We start from the raw sequence: 19,785 nt of genomic DNA, 5'->3' as shown, positions 1-19,785 counted from the left end.
TGAGGTTCCGCATAAAGGATTTGTTACAGGAACCATTTAAAGTAGTGTAGCACTTAAAGCAGAGGTCCACCCTAAAATGGACCTCCGCTCATCGGAATCCCACCCCCCCCCCCCTCCGGCGCCACAATCGGCACCTTTCAGGGGGGAGGGGGGTGCAGTTACCTGGATAATCCAGGTAACTGCACCCACTTCCGGGCTAGCTCTCTGCGGAACGGGGCGTACGTTCCGCAGCGCCCGCCCCCTTCAGCAAGTGCCCCGCTGCCTGCTGGGAAACACACAGCTCCCAGAGGCAGCGGGGACCGTCCGGATTGCGCCGCGCGGCTCGCGCATGCACAGTAGGGAACCGGGAAATGAAGCCGAAAGGCTCCATTTCCTGATTCCCATACCCAAGATGGCGGCGGGACCCGGCAGCCGAGCGAGCGATCGGCTTCGGGTGCCGACATCGCGGGCGCGCTGGACAGGTAAGTGTCACTATTTAAAAGTCAGCAGCTGCAGTATTTGTAGCTGCTGGCTTTTAAAAAAAAAAAAACAAAAAAAAAAACGCGGAGTCCCGGTGGACACCCGCTTTAAATGTAAGAAGGTGCATAAAGAATTTTAGTTTTGAGCTGGCTGCATACCCCAGATATAGTTCTACAAAATATAAAAGGGGTTCCCCTTGGGGTTTTTAAGCAGCGATAAGAAACAATGATAGATAAAAATGAGATTATTTTATTAATCCAAAAAGCATTGTAGCCACAATGATTTAAAATTCAAGCTCTGGTATACATTATTTGAACAATTGGATGGATAGGAATACATACATTGCTTAATACATAGATCATGTGCAGGGCCAGACTTACCATTGGGCTTGACTGGGCTCAAGCCCATGGGCCCCACCCAATAGGGGGCCCCGCGGGGCCCTGCCGAGATACATAGCCAAATGTACTCGGCTTGACTCCGCTCACAGTCATGCCCAGTCCCGCCCTATGATGGACGTAACACAGGGACTGGGCGTGACTGAGCCGAGCCGAGCACTCTCGGCTCCGCTCGGGACTGCGAGAGGACCTGAGAGCCGCGAGAGACCCGGAGAGCCGCCGAGAGGACCCGAGAGCCACCAAGAGGACCCGAGAGCCGCCGAGAGGACCCGAGAGCCGCCGAGAGGACCCGAGAGCCGCCGAGAGGACCCGAGAGCCGCCGAGAGGACCCGAGAGCCGCCGAGAGGACCAGAGAGCCGCCGAGAGGACCAGAGAGCCGCCGAGAGGACCAGAGAGCCGCCGAGAGGACCAGAGAGCCGCCGAGAGGACCCGAGAGCCGCCGAGAGGACCCGAGAGCCGCCGAGAGGACCCGAGAGCCGCCGAGAGGACCCGAGAGCCGCCGAGAGGACCCGAGAGCCACTGAGATACACAGAACTCTGTATCTCGGAGGCGCCATTTTATAAACTTCAAGATTGCAATGACAAGGCTGCAAATGACACTGGGGTAAGGCTGCAAATGACACTGACAAGGTTGCAATGACACTGGACAAGGCTGCAGATGGATGGGCAAGGCTGCAGATGGACACTGATAAGGCTACATTGATGGGCATTTAAATGTAAGTTTTTTCCTTAAACTTCCCTCTTAAATGTTTTTTTTCTTAAAATTCCCTCTTAAACTTGGGGTGCGTGTTATATGTCAGCAAATACGGTAATGTATAGAAGGTAGGGCCTGAAAGTGCCTCAAGCCCAGGGGCCCCCGCCACCCTAAGTCCTGCCCTGATCATGTGAAAACAGTTACAACAATCTTCAAATTATTCCATAGAATTAAACCATTTGATAAAAAGCACCCTGCTACCCCAATGCATTTCGACCTTCTAGGGATTACGGTCTTCTTCAGGGGGGACAGTGCGATAAAAGGGCGACTTTTATATACTCCCCCCTCCCATGTCACATTTCTGCGAAATATCAAAGAGGAAAAAAGATCAAAATTTGTAAAGAAATTAATTATATGGTTATTATTATTCTTGTTGTGCTCATGTGATATTTACCCTTTCCACCAAATCGTTACACTTGAACCAGAGACTTTTATTCTGATGTTTAGAAAAGGCCTACACTTTCTCCCCGAGGGTGATCCTGGGCCTGCTGCCATGATGTTCCTACCCACTCATCCCACCCACTGAAAATGGGGGGGGGGGGGGGGGAGGAAAAAGGGGAGGTTCCACAGAGGTATTAGAAATCACAGACTTACAAGAGATGACAGCGTTTTGGAGTTTCCCCAAGGGGAACAAAGGGGAGGTCTATATCGCCCCGTGGGTGGCTGCACCTGAAAGCAGTAATATATCAAAATTACTTATAAGTATCATATATTTAACATTGTCTATATATAATAAAAGGAAAAATTATTCCTCGATACATTTTCAAACCGGCATAGATATAAATCTATATGTTGGATTGAATGTTTGTTCTAACCATGATATATGACATCATTATGTGACTTATGTCCTTTAAATTATATATAACCATAAATCATTCTAAAAATTATTATTTATATTTTTTAAATATATAAATTATATATTTTAAATATATAAAAATAAAAATAAACAAACATGCAATCGCACAGAGCAGCTGGGAACCTTCTCTTTTCCAGTCCCCCCGCCGGCACTCTTGGCCCCTCCTCTCTGGCCAGCGCACCCATTGTAAGCCACTTTCCAGTTTCGTCCTGGCGCCTGGGCTGCCGCATGACTTATCACTACACCCCCGGGCCCGCAGATGGGCAATAGCAGGTGGAGAGGCTAGGAAGAAAAGCGGACACAGTTTCCCCCGGCCGGGAAGGAATGGAATGCAACGCGATGTGCATTGCATTACAGTCACCAGAGCACAGAGGAGATATGTGGGGTCTTTTAGACCCTGGAGGTCTCATCAAAGAGAAACTGTCACCAAAAAAAATCATCACATGGGGACTTTTTGTCCCCTATGTGATGAAAAAGAAAAGAGGTAAGTAAAAAAAAAGTAAGGAAAAAAATTTTTTTTTTTAATTGTAAAAGAATAAAATTACACCCAAGCACATACATCACCCCCCCCCCCCAAAAAAAAGCAAGTGGCGGGGCGCCTACACCTGCAAACGTCGATTGCGATACACATCACCCCTAGTCCTGTGGTGGAAACTGACCAGATCATTCATTGAATTTACTTATGATCATACTCTGCATTAAGTCTATGAAAATTTAGGGTAAGCAGTGGGAATGGCATGCATATAGTACACATGTATATGATATTTAAAAAAAAATAGGTTTAAAAAAAAAAGCTTTTGCCAAATAATTTTATATGTAAAAATTATGTAATACATGTTATGTTATGATACGCAACTGTGTTATCTTTACCCATTAGAAAGTGGATTCCCCTGAGGAAGCATAATTAAAAGGCGAAACATGTTGGGACCTCCATCTATACTGCTTTATGCAGACTAAGGACCACAATGTCTGGGTTACAAAAATGTTTTAATGGTGATATTGTTTTCAAAATGTGAGTAATAAATATTGACATTTTAACCATAATTTTTAGTTTGAGTTATATATCTGCACCGTTATAATCCCACTCAATTTCTTGCTCCTTGGATTGCGATACACATTACGTATTGCCACACATGCCAGAACAAGAGCCATAATTCTAGCGCCAGACCTCTTTTGTAATGCTAAACTGATGGCTTATAGGGGGTTTTAATGGCCTATGAAAAATATAGGCTACTGACATGTTTAAGATTTGGCATGTTGGATATCTATTTACTTGGTGCAGCCTCTGCTTTTTAATTCTGGTAATTCATTGCGTTTTTGTGCCCTCTAAAATACATTTTTTAAGTGTTTTTACTTACATTTTGTGTTTTCTAGACTTTTTCTGTAATATTGTGTGAAATAAAAAAAGTCTATTTTTCTAATTTTCTTCATCCAAGGAGCCGCGGGTGACTCGGATACACGCAGATGCTTTGATGCATCATCATATACACTTGCATGATGCAGTCCACTAGCCAGGAAATTCTGCATTCAGGGAATAAGTCATATGCAGATGCCTACAACACATTTATATCCAAGTACAAGCGTGTGCAGCTGTTCACTTCTATGCTCGGCTGTACGCGCCACCTGGACCTATGCCTACAATGTTTCAAGAGATCATCATTTTCAAGCCAAACAAGTACCAGGGTGGTGAGAAATCTGCAACTGAGCAGAATACACACTGCATGGTCAACTGTTGTGCCAACCAGGAAATCTACCCTGAGAAAAAAAAACAGCATCAGTTAAAGTGAACCTTGACCTTTACCACGTCCTGCTATTGTATTCTTTTTCTGCCCAATTTCAGAAAATTGCAATACTGTTTTATAAGGGGTGGACAATCCCTTTTGTAACTCATTGTACGCCAGGTTTCCACCTTTCTCAGGCAAGAATGACATCCCCCAGCTTGCCAAAAGCCTTCTATGATACCAAAGTCAAACATCTCATAAGGCTTTGGTGATGCGTATGTAGCACCCTCTAGTGTGTGTTACTATAAGTGAGAGTAGGCGAACAATACTCTGGCCCAGGGATAAACCTGAGTCACTGAATCTGGGTCAGGGTTATTCGGTGGTTGGATGACTCATCCTGGCAGCCCTCTGGTGCCTCCCCCTGTTTCTAGAATGTTGGAGAACATTCTGGAAGATAATGGGCGGAAGCTAGGAGGAGTTTCCTTTCCTTTGGGGGCCTGGCAGGGAACTAAAGAAGCCCTTAACCACTTTCAGACCGCACCATTTTGCTGGCTTAAGACCAGACCACTTTTTGCAATTCGGCACTGCGTCGCTTTAACTGACAATTGCGCGGTTGTACGACGTGGCTCCCAAACAAAATTAACGTCCTTTTTTTCCCCACAAATAGAGCTTTCTTTTGGTGGTATTTGATCACCCCTGCGGTTTTTATTTTTTGCGCTATAAACAAAAATAGAGCGACAATTAAAAAAAAAAAAAAAAAAGCATTATTTTCTACTTTTTGCTATAATAAATATCCCCAAAAATATATAAAAAAACATTTTTTTTCCTCAGTTTAGGTCGATACGTATTCTTCTACATATTTTTGGTAAAAAATCAAAAAAAATCAAAATAAAATCGCAATAAGCGTTTATTAATTGGTTTACGCAAAAGTTATAGCATTTACAAAATAGGGGATAGTTTTATGTCATTTTTATTAATAATTTTTTTTTACTAGTAATGGAGGCAATCAGCGATTTTTATTGTGACTGCGACATTATGGCAGACACATCGGACATTTTTTGACACATTTTTGGGACAACTGTCATTTATACAGCAATCAGTGCTATACAAATGCACTGATTCCTGTGTAAATGACACTGGCAGTGAAGGGGTTAACCAGGGGGTGGCAGTGTAGGGATTAAGTGTGTCCTAGGGGCATGTTACTAACTGTGGGGGGGGGGGTTGGGCTGTGTCTTAGTGAACACTGATCTCTGCTCCAATCACAGGGAGTAGAGATCAGTCTCACTTGTTGCTAGGCAGAACGGGGAGATGCTGTTTACATCGGCATCTCCCCGTTCAGCCTCCCCGTGAGACGATTGCGGGTATCCCTGCGGCGATCGAGTCTGCTGCACCCGCAACCGGACTCACGGGGGTCCCGTAGGCGCCGCGTGCGCGATGGCAGGGCAGCAATTACAAATGGATGTACTATTCTGCTGACGTACATCGTCGCACATCGTTGGGAAGTGGTTAAAATGGATGTAAACCTATTTCATGAAAGTTGACCTGGGCACATCCAGTGTCTTTATGCTGCTCAGTTCTTAGGTTATCAGCAGCAACGTCTGACAAGTTCTCAGAGACGGGAGATAAGGCAGCTGGAAATGTGTGTTGTGGGAGGTTGCTATAAATATATTAGCAGAGAGCTTGTCTTGTCACAGCACAGCTCTGAAAGTATCTTCATTCTTCTACCTATGTAGGGAGTGTGTGCCTTTTCCTCCCATCAGCCGTCTCCCAGTGTAAGCCAAGAATCCACACTCAGTGCTGAATGAAGAAGTGAAAATTGTAACCTGATGTGCAATGATGTAAGAATTTTTGAAGAATATAGCAAGCTGAAGACAGCAGATATACACGTAAAACTTATGTATGGAGATTTGTTTGAATCTGAACATGTGTGAGTTTTGGCGTGTCGGAATTGCATACACACGATCGGAATTTTCGATAGAAAGTTATTCCATTGGGAAAATTGAGAACATGCTATAAAATTTTTGCTGGCGGAAATTCGGCCAGCTGAATTTCGATGGAGCGTACACGCGCATTTTCCGATGAAAAGCTCTCATCGGTCTTTTTATGGCCGAATTCTGATCGTGTGTATGCGCCATAAGTCAAGTAAGGGAATGATGAGCCCCCACTAGACTCAATGGCATTGGATGACAGAAGCGACGTCAAACGTCACTTCTGCCCAACAGCCTTAAAGGGACAGTTTTTTGTAATAAAAAAAAAGACTTTTTTTATTTTTTTTTTATTGCATTTAAGTGTAAATGTGAGATCTGAGGTATTTTTTACCCCAGATCATACATTAAAGCGTACCTGTCATGCTTTTATTCTATTACAAAATATGTTTACATTCCTTGTAATAGGAACAAAAGTAATCCAAATTTTTTTTTTAAAGGGACAGTGTAAAAATTAAAAATAAACGGTAAAATAAATAATAATAAAAAAAAAGTAAAGTGCCCCGCCCCTCCATGCTCACTCGCTGAAGCGAACACATACGTAAGTTGCGCCCACCCCCCCTTCCTGCCGCCCTCCGGTGCTTCTACTGGATCGCCCGTGCGATCGGCATACCGGAGAATGAATCGGCCAGTGGCGACCATTTACCATAAAGATGACCGAGGACCAGATGGTCCCTGGCCATCTCTATGACCTTTGGAGGCCAGGCGCAATGTTATGACAATACTTGCAGTCTCGGCAGATGTAAACACTGTCGTGTTTTAGCTGGAAAGCCTGAGATCTTTTTTTTTTCTTTTTTGATCTCAGGCTTTCTAGCCTAAAGGAGAGATGTGGGGTCACATCTCTCTGTAAAGAGGACCTGTCATGCACTATTCCTGTAACAAGGGACATTTATATTCCTTGCAATAGGAATAAAAGTGACCAAAAATAAATAAATGAAAGGGAAAGTTTAAAAATAAAAAAATAAAGCAGAAGCAAACGCATGCGTACAGCACTCTCACATATGTAAACAGCGTGCAAATCACACACGTGGGATATCGCCACGAACATTAGAGAGAGAGCAATCATTTTGGCCCAAGATCTTCTCTGTAAATCCAAACAGGTAACCTTTAAAAAAAATTTAAGTACGAATGTTTGCCGTCATAACACGAGTGTGCGCAATTTTAAGGCATGATACGTTAGGTATCTATTTACTCGGCGTAACATCATCTTTCACATTATATAGAAAAAATCAGGCTAACTTTATTGGTTTTTTTTTTTAATTCATAAAATACCCTGACCTCCTCCAGTCCAATGGGAACCTTCAAGGCCAAAGATAGCGGACATCCTTCAATAAGTGGTGGGTTGTGAGGCATAGTGGGTGTAAAGGTGGTAAAAGTGATTGGGGCCCAGATACTTCTTGGACGTAAAAGAGGATTATTTCTTTGACGATCCTTTTTTTATATTTTGTAGGGGAAGTAGGGTTAGGGCCAGGGCTCCCTTAAGTTGTTGCGATTTCTAATGACAGACTATGAGACTTCAATAGAACAGCCGTACAGGGAAAGGTCCCAGCAAGGTGCCACTTCTGCACGTGCAGGATTGCTGTCTCCTATGCTAACAGTACTTAAACAGTTCCCAAAGTAACAGTTCTCTCAGCTGTACTACAACTTTTCCTTGTAGTTCTTCAGCTCCTTGAGCTCTCGGTATCTCACTGGACCCTCTGATTTACTAGCTCTGAATCCCGTGAGCTCCTCAAGGCTTTTGCGGTGGTATTTCCCTCAAGCGTCACCCAAGCTTCCCTGCTGGGTCCCTAGATTGGCACTTCGGATACCTTCAAACTTCACCCCTGCTGACTGGCTCAGTCCCTAGCTTGACACACAAGGCTGCTCTGCAAGCATCATCTCGGCTGGCTAGGTCCCTGGCTTTGTCAACGCCTGAAGTTTCCAGATTCTCCACCATGCTCGTTTGGTGAGAATACTGCTCCGGTGCTTTCTTCAGTTACTCACTGTGATCTTTGGTAAAGGCGATTGGTCCCTTCATGGCGACAGCTTCCCTTCTACCTCCGACCACTGACAGATTCTCTGGCTGGCAGAACCATCACTTTTGGTTGGACTCTAAGCCACAGTCTCAACCCTGCACTGCCCTCCTACTTCTGGATAGGCCCTCACACAGCCTGATGCCCCCGGGATAGGCCCAATCTCTGGCCTAGCAGCCGGGGGCGTACAACACACTTCCACCCAGATGGCAGTCTGGGTGGCACGCAAGAACCTGGATAACCTGACCTCACCCGAATATACAGGCTCTACCAGCAGGCCAAAGGATTCAACAAAATCCCTGCCTATTGGCTGAGATACCCCATGTACCCATAACCTCACCTTGAGTTATCCTTCTCATCCTAATACCTCCAAATCCCCAGCCACCTGGTGGTAGAAGAGGAAAGTATAACCAGTTTAAACTTAGGGAGTCAATGGATCCCTAGAAACTAACTACAGTAGCTACTCCTGGCAAGGAATTTGGTGAGGCGCTCCCTGACTAAACCCTAGGGCGCTACATCAGATTGGAAAAATGTTGCCTGGTCTAATTAGTCTCGATTTCAGCTGTGGCATTCAGATGGTAGGGTCAGAATGGGCACACTTTGGGCCCCTTAGTCCCAATTGAGCATCATATAAACGCCACAGCCTACCTGAGTATTGTTGCTGACCATGTCCATCTCTTTATGACTACAGTGTTCCCATCTTCTGATGGCTCCTTCCAGCAGGATAATGCACCATGTCACAAATCTCAAATCATCTCACCACTGAACAATGACTTCACTGTACTCCAATGGCCTCCACACTCACCAGATCTCAATCTAATAGAGCACCTCTGGGATGTGGTGGAACGAGAGATTGGCATCATCGATGCGCAGCTGACAAATCTGCAGCAACTGCGTGATGCTATCATGTCACTATGGACCATGATCTCTGAGGAATGTTTCCAGCACCTTGTTGAATCTGTGCCATGAAGAATGAAGGTAGTTCTGAAGGCACAAGGGGGTCCAGCCCAGTACTAGCAAGGCGTACCCAATAAAGTGGCCGGTGAGCGTATGTTGAACTGGCCAGTTGTCATCTCCACTGAAATCATACATGTCAGGGTGACAATTGAGAGACATGGACAAAGCATTGTCACCCTACAAAAGGAAGCACCTGAACAAGGAGACTCGTAGGATCGCCAGGGATTATTTTAAGGAAAGCTGCAAATTAATATAATATTAAAAATAACTTTGGGAATGATATTACCATGTTTAAGATCAAATGAGGTTTTAATGATTGGGACGTTGCTTGTTCACTTTTAAGGCCGGTGTAAGACGGGGATGGTTGGCCGGTTGTGGGACAGCTGGAGACTTCGCAAAGATTAAAAACTACCAGCAGATTACAGGCGAAAGAGCTATTCAAAACACACACAACTGATTATAGGATTTAGCTATGTCTGAAATGTGGAAGTGCAGGAAAAACACAGTTTGGTTCTTGGCCAAAAAAAACAACAAGGTCAAAAGAGGATTTGAAGATATATTATGAAGGACGCAGAATTTGTTTTGGAAAATAAGCCATAGCTATGTAATGGTCACTTATCACCCAAGATGACAAACCTCTCTCTAAGAGGCGTATTTATAAAGCAGGGAATTAGACATTCACCAAACATTTGCTACAGGTAAGTCTTCCTGATGATTCACCACCAGTGAAAATCATTGTCATGGCTTTGTAAATATGGGTGCCTGTAAAGCAATTACAGATAATATCAGTCTATTGAAAACCAACATTTCAGCTTTTGTAAGTACTAGAGAGGTTAACAACCAACGGTTTCTTAAAGAGGAACTCCACCCTTACTATCAAAATGTAAATCCTGAAAAATGTGAAAATACATACTTACAAGTCTGTGGAGTCTCCAGTGCCACCATCTTAAATTAAAGCGGAGGTCCACCCTAAAGTGGACCTTCCGCTCATTGGAATCCTCCCCCCCTCCGGCGCCACAATTGGCACCTTTCAGGGGGGAGGGGGGTGCAGGTACCTGTGCAGTACAGGTATCTGCACCCACTTCCGGGATGGCTCTCTGAGGAAAGGGGCGTAGATTACGCCTCTTTCCGAAAGTCCCCCGCTGCCTGCTGGGAAACACACAGATCCCAGAGGCAGCGGGTCCATCCTTATTGCGCAGTGCGACTCGCGCATGCACAGTAGGGAACCGGGAAATGAAGCCGAAAGGCTCCACTTCCTGATTCCCATACCCAAGATGGCGGCGGCAGCACCCGAGAGACGATCGAGAGATGGGCTTCGGGTGCCGACATCGCGGGCGCGCTGGACAGGTAAGTGTCACTATTTTAAAAGTCAGCAGCTGCAGTATTTGTAGCTGCTGGCTTTAAAAAAAAAAAAAAAAAAAAAAACGCGGACTCCCGGCGGACTCCCGCTTTAAGATCCAGTGCATGGACAGACATGTGGCTGGTCCTTCGCCATTTCTTTGCATGCACCGGATCGTGGAAGCTTCCTCCTGGGATGCTTGATGCAGAAATCCCAGGATGAAGTTCATGGTACTGCGTGTACGTGCAGGAACGCTGCAAGGGTTCCCTGAGTGACCCACAGCGCCCCTGCAAATGTGCGGGATCCAGATATATTATCCTCGCCTAGGAAAGAATTAAGAACCTGGACCAGGGACTAGGGAGAGGGGGGGGGGGGGAGTGGTAGACAAGAGGGACATTAGAAAGGGTGTGAAGGTTCACATTAAAGTAGAACTCCAGCCACAAAATGAAAATAATCCAGTGCTTAGCATATAATAATTGATATACTTCTTTAGTATCCCCATGTTTCAAAGCAGTGGTAATATTTAGTGAATAGCTTGAGTTCAGTGCGAACCCAAGTTTGTTCAAACCTGGAAGTTAGTCGTCTTTGCTGACCCAATGAGGACACAATCAACAATAAAAAAAAATATGACAGGATGTCCAAACTACTCTATCCAAAACAAAACAAAAAAAGTATTTCTAGACTCTAGAGCAGTGATGGCGAACCTTGGCACTCCAGATGTTTTGGAACTACATTTCACATAATGCTCAGCCACTCTGCAGTGTAGATGAGCATCATGGGAAATGTAGTTCCAAAACATCTGGGGTGCCAAGGTTCGCCATCACTGCTCTAGAGCAAGGTTTCTCAACCAGGGTAGCATGGAACCCAAGAATTCCTTCAGGGGTTGCAAGGGGCTCCTTCAGCAATGAGCAATTTCTGCCTCTCAGATAAGTTTCCACTGAGATGAGCTTGGGTGTGTTTGGACGTACAACCCAACCCATGTGGCTGAGCCCACCAAGATGGTGTCACCTGTAAGAGGCCAATCATCTGCGGTGAGGGCAGCCACATGTATACATGCCCTCTGTAAACATTCAGTTGCAGGCCGGGGAATGCCCCTATAATTAGCCCATTTCAGGTAACAGTTTGCTGGCGGGCTTGCCCATGTGAGTTCGGAAAGAGGATCTGAAAACACCGAAGCTCATCCCTACCGAACACAAATATGCCCTTTAAAAAAAAAAAAAAAGTAAGAATCTGACTGTCTCTTGGCTTTGCTCTAGGTGAAAGACTTGCAGAAAAAAAATTGAGTAAGAGGAACGCAGACAAGCTCTTCTAGTGTAGCATCGTTACTGCAAATATAGTAATTAACAGGCTAGCTCACATGCAAAACTGGTTGCATTAACTTTTGGTGAGGTTGTGGGAGACACCAAAAAATGAGTGTATGCAACCAGGTATGCTCACATGTTAGGAATACATCTGTCCCTATGCAGTTCTTTGTGGGAGATGGATGCACTTGAATGCTCAGGGTTTGACCAAATCCCAGACCCGAAACAACAACCTGAGGTCATACCTTCCGCATATGAACAGCCTTGGCAGAGCTTTGCCTCTCTTTTGTCATCTGTTGGTGAGATGTCCTCTGGTGGCCAACGTAACTCTCCACTCTCCACGTCTCCTGACTCCGTGGGCTCCACCACAATCGATGGTAACCTCTTTGTCAGCTTAGGGTGTTTATCATGTGAGTCTGGAAAGATCTGTAGAGAGAAAATGTATTAACAAGGCTGTAAAAGTTATTGATAAAGCACACAAAACATCAGAAACAGACAAAAGTTCCTGTTTGAGCCGCCAACCCTGTCTACTGTATGTTGCACTGAAATCCCAGTAGTGTTTTTTGGCCTTCCCCAGTTCTCCCCTGCTGGGCTATGTAACACCTCATTCTCTCTTCATCTCCATAACTTAATAGGGTGGTGTTCTGTAGCCCACCAGGAGAGAACTCAGGTAGGACCGACAACAATTCTTGGGATCTTGGTGCGGAGGTGGCAGCAGTGTCATCTGAAAGATCCCAGAACCGGCTGCCTCAATATAATGTAATTGGTAGTTAATCTGGATATTTGCTTCTGTAGGTGGTCATGGCGCTGTTGTCGCTTTTTTGTAGTGACTGCATTATAAATGTTCCCCCTGGTGTTAATAATGATATGGAAAATACCTCCAAAGAAAATCTTTGGCACACGCACAAAGATAACTTTGTGTGTGTGCGCCAAAGGTTTTCCTTGGAGGTATTTTCCATATCATTGATAGTAAATTGTTTCACGTTTGTTTGGAAGAGAGCGTACAAATAATGGTTGGTAAAACAGAGCATCATTTAACTTCCAGAGAAATTGTTTTTTGTGGTTAAGGGAGAAGAGAAATTGATTTGAACCATTTTATGACTAGACTATGTGCACGGATGAATTTGAGAATCGTTTAAAGTGATTGTAAAATGATCACCTTGTAAAACAACCCATTCAGTTTAAAATAGAAATGAAGGCAGAACTTTTGTATCAATATAAAAAAAATGATAAATACATTTTTTTCCTTTTCTAAAAGTGATCACATTTCCTCTGTTCTCCATAAGAGCTGGGGGAGGAGAATCAGCAGCACACTGAGCTTCCAAGTGAATGGCTATGCAGCGGGGGGTGTTTCAGGACAAGTCTGATCATTGGAGGAGAGCACACTGAGTTCCCAGCATAGCTAGAGAACTGACTATCGTCTGTTCTCCTGCTTAGTGTGGTCAGTTTTCAATAGGAAAGCAGAGGGACTGTCAGGAACACCAGGGATTTCAAACAAAGGAAGCAATACAAAGAACAGGACTCTCTCATACAGTACATAGTACAGCAGCCACATATCAGGAATATGAAATGTTGGGGTAACAAACATTGTAAGCTATTATACAGTGATGCACTGAAAATGTTGCAGTGAATACATGAGGAAGAGTGATGGGCTGTCAGCTGGAATATGTATACCTTAGAACAGACTTGTTAACCTTGAGGAACCCTTGAAATAATTTTCAGGCCTTTTGGTAACTCCTATAAATCCAGCTCATCAGAGGTCAAGGGGAAAAATTCCTCACATATTGGTGGTCAGTGGGAGGAAAGTCCCTCCTACAGTAGTGATCAAAACACCACACTTACAGATAGCTAAAAGGAACATTAGTGTCATGCGAAAAACAAATAAGGTGTTTTGGCGCACTGAGATGGAGCCACCTAGGTATGCAACGAATAAAGGCAGTATAAGAAAGTCCTTGAAGTGGTTGTAAACCCTTAGAACACACTTTGACCTACAGGTAAGCCTAGATTAAGGCTTACCTGTAGGTCCAAGAAATATCTTCTAAACCTACACGGTTTAGGAGATATTTGCCAAAAGACAGGCAGGCGCACTTACCGCAGCACCCGTCAACGGCAATATGCAGCGCGTGGCGGCCCCCGTGCGCATGCGCGGGAGTGATGTCATCGCGGCTTCGCCGAATAACAGCCGCGGAGCAGCGAGACCCACTGAGAAGATGGATGCGCCGGACTACAGGGGACAGCGGTGACATCGCTGGCTCCTGTGTCAGGTAAGTGACACATAATGGACTACTATGCGATGCATAGTAGTCCATTATGCTTTACCTTTGCAGGGAATGAAAGAGGAAGTAAACTCATCAGGGTTTACTTCCTCTTTAAAGTTCAATGAATCCAAAAGGTAACAAAAAGCAGCTAATTCAACGCTAAGAGATACTCTGTGTGAATGCAAAATGGAAGAAGGAAAACAGAGCCATCTAAGTGTAGCATGCTCCTTCTTTAGGCCTGAATGCGTGCCACATCCACCACTTCCTGTGACATCATCTCAGCCCGCCCAGTGGACCCAAGCAGCTCAGGAAGTGTTGAAGCAAACCAGCACATCCCGGGACAGCCTTCCAGGGATCTACAATCAGTGGGATAAGACTGGAACTAGACAGTGGCGCTTGTAGCTAGATGAGCGCTCTCCTTGCCGTTTCTTGTGAGTTGCTTAAAGCGGTTCCTTACCCTAAAGGGGAAGTTCCGCTAGTATTATCCCCCCCCCTCCGGTGCCACAATCGGCACCTTTCGGGGGGGGGGAGGGGGGTGCAGTTACCTGGATAATCCAGGTAACTGCACCCACTTCCGGCCAGACCGCCGCAGACCCCCGCATCGCTCCGCCCCCCCCCCCCCCGCTGTGTTCTGGGAAACACAGTTCCCAGAGACACAGCGGGGAACCAGCGCAGCGCGACTCACGCATGCGCAGTAGGGAACCGGGCAGTGAAGCCCTCATGCTTCACTTCCCGATTCCCTGACAGAGGATGGCGGCGGTGGCTGCAGCGAGATGAGTGATCGCTCATCATCTGCCGCCGACATCGCTGGAACCTGGGACAGGTAAGTGTGATATTATTAAAAGTCAGCAGCTGCAATATTAGTAGCTGCTGGCTTTTAATATTTTTTTTTTAGGTGCAGCTCCTCTTTAATTGGCGCTTAGATGGCGCTGTTACATTGGTGCCCTGGCACTTACTTTGTCAAATGACGTTGGTCCTGGAACTATGCAGGCACCATCAAATGTGAGTTCAATCAGCTACAGTTCAAGGAACCCCTAGCAACCTCTGGAGGAACCTTCATTGGGAATAGCTACCTTAGTGAGGATCTACTTGGCACCAAGAATCAACTTATTGTAGGTGCTGTAAATTTGTTTTTACAGTTTTCAGTGAAGTTGGGGATTGTTGCAACTGATGAAGAGGCGTGGTCCTCATTGGTTTGGAATACACTTTGAGCTAAAATAATTTGGATGATACGAGTTCTCTATTTTAGTTCAATTACATTTGGAGCATAGACATTGGCCAACATAATTATGGAACTTAACAATGAACCTACTAATATCTACTTCCAATGAGCCCACTAATGTCTACTTCCAATGAGCCCACTAATGTCTACTTCCAATGAGCCCACTAATGTCTACTTCCAATGAGCCCACTAATGTCTACTTCCAATGAGCCCACTAATGTCTACTTCCAATGAGCCCACTAATGTCTACTTCCAATGAGCCCACTAATGTCTACTTCCAATGAGCCCACTAATGTCTACTTCCAATGAGCCTACAAATACCTACTTTCAATGAGCCCGATAATAGACTTCCAGGTTCTCTCTCCAAGTTCCTTTGTTGTAATAATTGAAAGTGTATTTCTAAAACGTAGACCAATTCCCTTAGTTAAAGTATCTGTTGTGGTAAGGTAAATTCTGGAGTTAAGATTTATCAAAGTATGTTGGAGTATATGAGTTTGTGAAGTGCGTCTTTCAATTATCCCAGCTTTTTTCTTCCCGTTGCTCCAGAGTGGCCTTCCTTTGAATCCATTGGGAATTTAAGCCATGAACATTGTGTGAGATTACTCTTAAATCCAAAGTAACAGAGAATATCTTCGAAAGGATGTGCCGAGGTAAAAGTATGGTATGTTGCACAGTGGGCAGGAATGCGCTAAGAATAAACTAGTAGGACCAGTCGTACATTGTAACAAAACAAACAAACATTTTTTCGCCAAACTTAAAAATTCCAAAAGCTTGAAATAAACACCCCTTGAGCTGTATGAATCAGTGCCATAAGGTTTGTGTGTGAAAGGGCGAGCATTTGCACCTAACCACTGAATTCCTACACCAGCCATTCTCAACCGAGGTTCCTCCAGAGGTTCCATGAGCCGGGGCTTATTGACCTCCTCCTCCAACTGGTGGTGCCATCATAGATCTAGGTCCATCAATACTTAGCAGAGCCAGTCTATTTAAAGTGGTCTGTAATGGTGGCATTCTAACCACCACAGTAAGGGGGACATTCTTTTCATGGACCACCAGCTTAGGGACCTTTTTCTAAATGACCCCCAATGGATTCATCTTAGCAGGGGTTCTCTGAGACAAGACAATTATTTCAAGGGTTCCTCTGGGATATTAAAGCAGAGAAAGACTAGTCTAAACCTTCTGTTTGAGTAGGAAATTAGGTATATCATATCATACTGGGTCTCCATAAGGCTAGGTTCACACTTGCTTTGCTATGGATTGCTTTAGGATGTGTCTAAGTAGCCACTGTTAGGCATTTAGGAAGCAATGATAAATGGCTGCTTTTTTTATTTATTTTTTGTTTTTTTTGCCAAAATAGCAATTTTCATGAGCAAAGCATTAATTGAGGTTTCAGCCCCATTGACTTGAATTGGTGAGTTTCACAAAGCAATGAGATCATACCATTGAACAGCCTTCTCCGGCTGCTGTATAGTAGGTGGGCTGTTAAGCTGCTGTTTTTACTGCCCCCTGGCTGCCCATATGGAAGAGGCCTAAAGGAGTCGGTCATGCTTGTAGCCTTTGTCTGGTAAGGGGGTTGGGGCCAATTTCCTGTAATTGCCATTTTTTCATAAAAGACTGTTTTCACTTGTTTTTATCTCAATGAAGCTGTCTTGTATTAAAAAAAACCAACAAAAAAAAAAAACGTGGTATATACAAGCAGTAAGCGTATCCCCTGAAAATGTGCGTGCACGCGAAACACGTTGGGAGGGACCTTACGTGCTGACATCATGCCACTGCTTCCGGGTCAATTTAGGTTTGGCCGCTGCTAGACATGTGTACTGCCAAAAAAAAAATTTGTTTTTGTTTTTCATTTTTTTTTTTCGGGTCATTTGTTAGGATTGAAATTCGTAGATTTGTAAATTCGTAAATCCGAAATCCGGAAGTTCGTAAATTTGAAAATTCGAAATCTGTAAATTCTAAATTTCGTAAATTTGTAAATTCGAAAATTTGTAAATTCGAAAATCTGAATTTCAGAATCTGGAAATGTGAAAATTCGTAAATTTGCAAATCCAAAATCCGTAAATTAAAAAATCTGTAGTAATAACTAATAATAACTAGCTATTAAATTATAAGTATTGGAATTTCCTTTCAAATTTAGCTGTTCGTGAACTTAACGAGTACGAATTTATCCAAAGTTACGAATTATCCGAAATAACGAATGTCGCACCTAAACAAATGGAACGGAACAAATTAATAATATTAATATTTTTTTATTATTATTGTTATTTATTATTAATTCATTATGTTTCATTCGTTTAGATATGCCATTTTTTATTTCAGAAAATTTGCAACTTCAGATAAATTCGTATTCGTTACGTTCACTAACACCCAAATTTGAAAGGAAATTCCAATGCATATAATTTAATAGTTAGTAATAGTTAAGTTGTTTATTAGTTGTTTATAGTGTTATTAGTTAGCTATTATTTCAGATTTTAGCATTTGCGTATTTACAAAAATTCGCAAATTCAGATTTTCGAATTTCTGAATTTTTTGATTTTGGAATTTACAAGTTCCCTGATTTTCAATTTTTCGGATTTTCAAATTTTCGGACTTTTGAAATTCGGAAATTCGAGATCCAGAAATTCTAAAATTCGTAATTTTCAAATTTACGAATATTCAGCGAAATTAGTTAAACGGGTTTTCGTTAACATCACCAGGAGGCCCCACGCTCAGCTATATAAGAGCTGTCACCAAGAAGCGACGTCACTTGGCGGGAGCCGCCGCAGTTTTTTTTTTTTGGTTTGTCGGGCGGCGTGATAGAAGATGAATGGACATCACAGGATATTTTTTTTTTTTTTTTAATAAAGGACATGTCCCAAAGTGTCTCCTGTCTTTTTTTCTATTTTTGACACTTTTTTTGTGAAATGGTAGGGGTACATTTGTACCACGTTACCAATTCACATGGGGGGGGCGGGATCTGGGGGTCCACTTCCAGATTCGGATAAACCCCCCGCCTGCATACCCCCACAACAACTAGGCAAGGGTTGCGGGGATGAGGCCCTTGTCCCCATCAACATGGGGACAATGTGCTTTGGAGGGCTTATCCAAAGCACCCTCCCATGTTGAGGGCATGTGGCCTGGTACGGTTCAGGAGGGGGGAGCGCTCTCTCGTCTCCCCATCTGTTCCTGCGGCCTACCAGGTTACGTGTTCAGATAAGGGTCTGGTATGGATTTTGGGGGGACCCTTACGCCATTTAAAAAAAAAAAATTGACACAGGGTTCCCCTTAAAATCCATACCAGTCAGGTCTGGTATGGATTTTGGGGGGACCCCCACGCAATTTTTTTTCTCGAATTTGGTGCAGGGTTCCTCTTAATTTTCATACCAGACCTGAAGAGCCTGGTATGGATTTTGAGGGGACCCCCATGCAATTTTTTTTCTTGAATTTGGTGGAGGGTTCCTCTTAATTTTCATACCAGACCTGAAGAGCCTGGTATGGATTTTGGGGGTCCCTCATGCAATTTTTTTTTACATTTCTGGTTCAGGATTCCCCTTAATATTCATACCAGACCCAAAGGGCCTGGTAATGGACTGGGGGGGACCCATGCCGTTTTTTTCAATGAGTTTTATCTATATTGACGAAACCCGACAATTCACTACAGCCGCGATCAGTTTTAAATGTTTCCTTTTCGAAATGTCATTTTGCTGTGGTATTGTTTTAAACACGGGAAAATGCGCCACTTTACAGGCATACTATAGACACCCCCCAGGCACGATATTTAACAGGAATAATTCATTTTTATTGGTTCACTTTAAGCATTATTAAAATCACTGCTCCCGAAAAAAAAGGCTGTTTTTAAAACTTCTTTTTGCATTGATATATGTCCCCTGGGGCAGGACCTGGGTCCCCTTTTTATGACAATAACTTGCATATAAGCCTTTAAAATTAGCACTTTTGATTGTTCAAGTTTGTGTCCCATAGACTTTAACTGTGTTCGTTTGTTCATCCGAATTTTTTGCCTGTTCGCATGTTCTGATGCGAACTGAACCAGGGGGTGTTCGGCTCATCCATAGCAGAGACCCGGGGAAGTTATAGATATTATAGGTTGTGTTTGTTTCTTTACTCTCTGCTTAGTGCATAGTGGTAAAGGGCTTGCACTGGGGAAGCATCACGCTCTGCTTTGATTGCACCGAGAGGTGTCATTACCAATAGTTCCTTGGATGGACATTTGATATTATGCACAGTTTCTTGAATAACATGGACACTTTGCGATTACTTGCGTGGTGCTTGTTTTATACATTTTTACATATTGTCTAAATGCTTATTTTCTACATTATACACTATATTACCAAAACTATTGGGACACCTGCCTTTACATGAATTTTAATGCCATCCCAGGCTTGGTCTGTAGGGTTCAATATTGAGTTGGCCCACCCTTTGCAGCTATAACAGCTTCAACTCTTCTGGGAAGGCACTGATGTTGGATGAGAAGTCCTCGCTCACAGTCTCCTTGACATGTGCACTGCCGAAAAATTCATTCGTTTTCAT

General features: G+C 43.8%; 1 protein-coding gene across 3 annotated transcripts in view; it reads right to left on the bottom strand.

The window, feature by feature from the left end:
* The window catches only part of LBHD2 (LBH domain containing 2), a 117,279-nt gene that overhangs the window by 26,139 nt on the left and 71,355 nt on the right, over nt 1-19,785 (bottom strand). For 2 of the 3 annotated variants that reach the window (XM_077463714.1, XM_077463715.1), the window contains exon 3: nt 12,024-12,204. In XM_077463714.1, coding sequence (XP_077319840.1) covers nt 12,024-12,204 — 181 coding nt within the window. Of the gene's footprint in view, nt 1-2,201; nt 2,277-12,023; nt 12,205-19,785 lie in introns of all 3 variants that reach the window. The other variant, XM_077463716.1, reaches the window with a different exon arrangement.

The sequence above is a fragment of the Lithobates pipiens genome, unplaced genomic scaffold (genome assembly GCF_037356315.1).
Source record: "Lithobates pipiens isolate NorthernLeopardFrog02 unplaced genomic scaffold, aLitPip1_a1.2 Scaffold_30, whole genome shotgun sequence".
Lineage (NCBI taxonomy): Eukaryota > Metazoa > Chordata > Amphibia > Anura > Ranidae > Lithobates > Lithobates pipiens.
The sequence above is the reverse complement of the archived record's forward strand: the minus strand, read 5'-3'. Positions and strand labels throughout refer to the sequence as shown.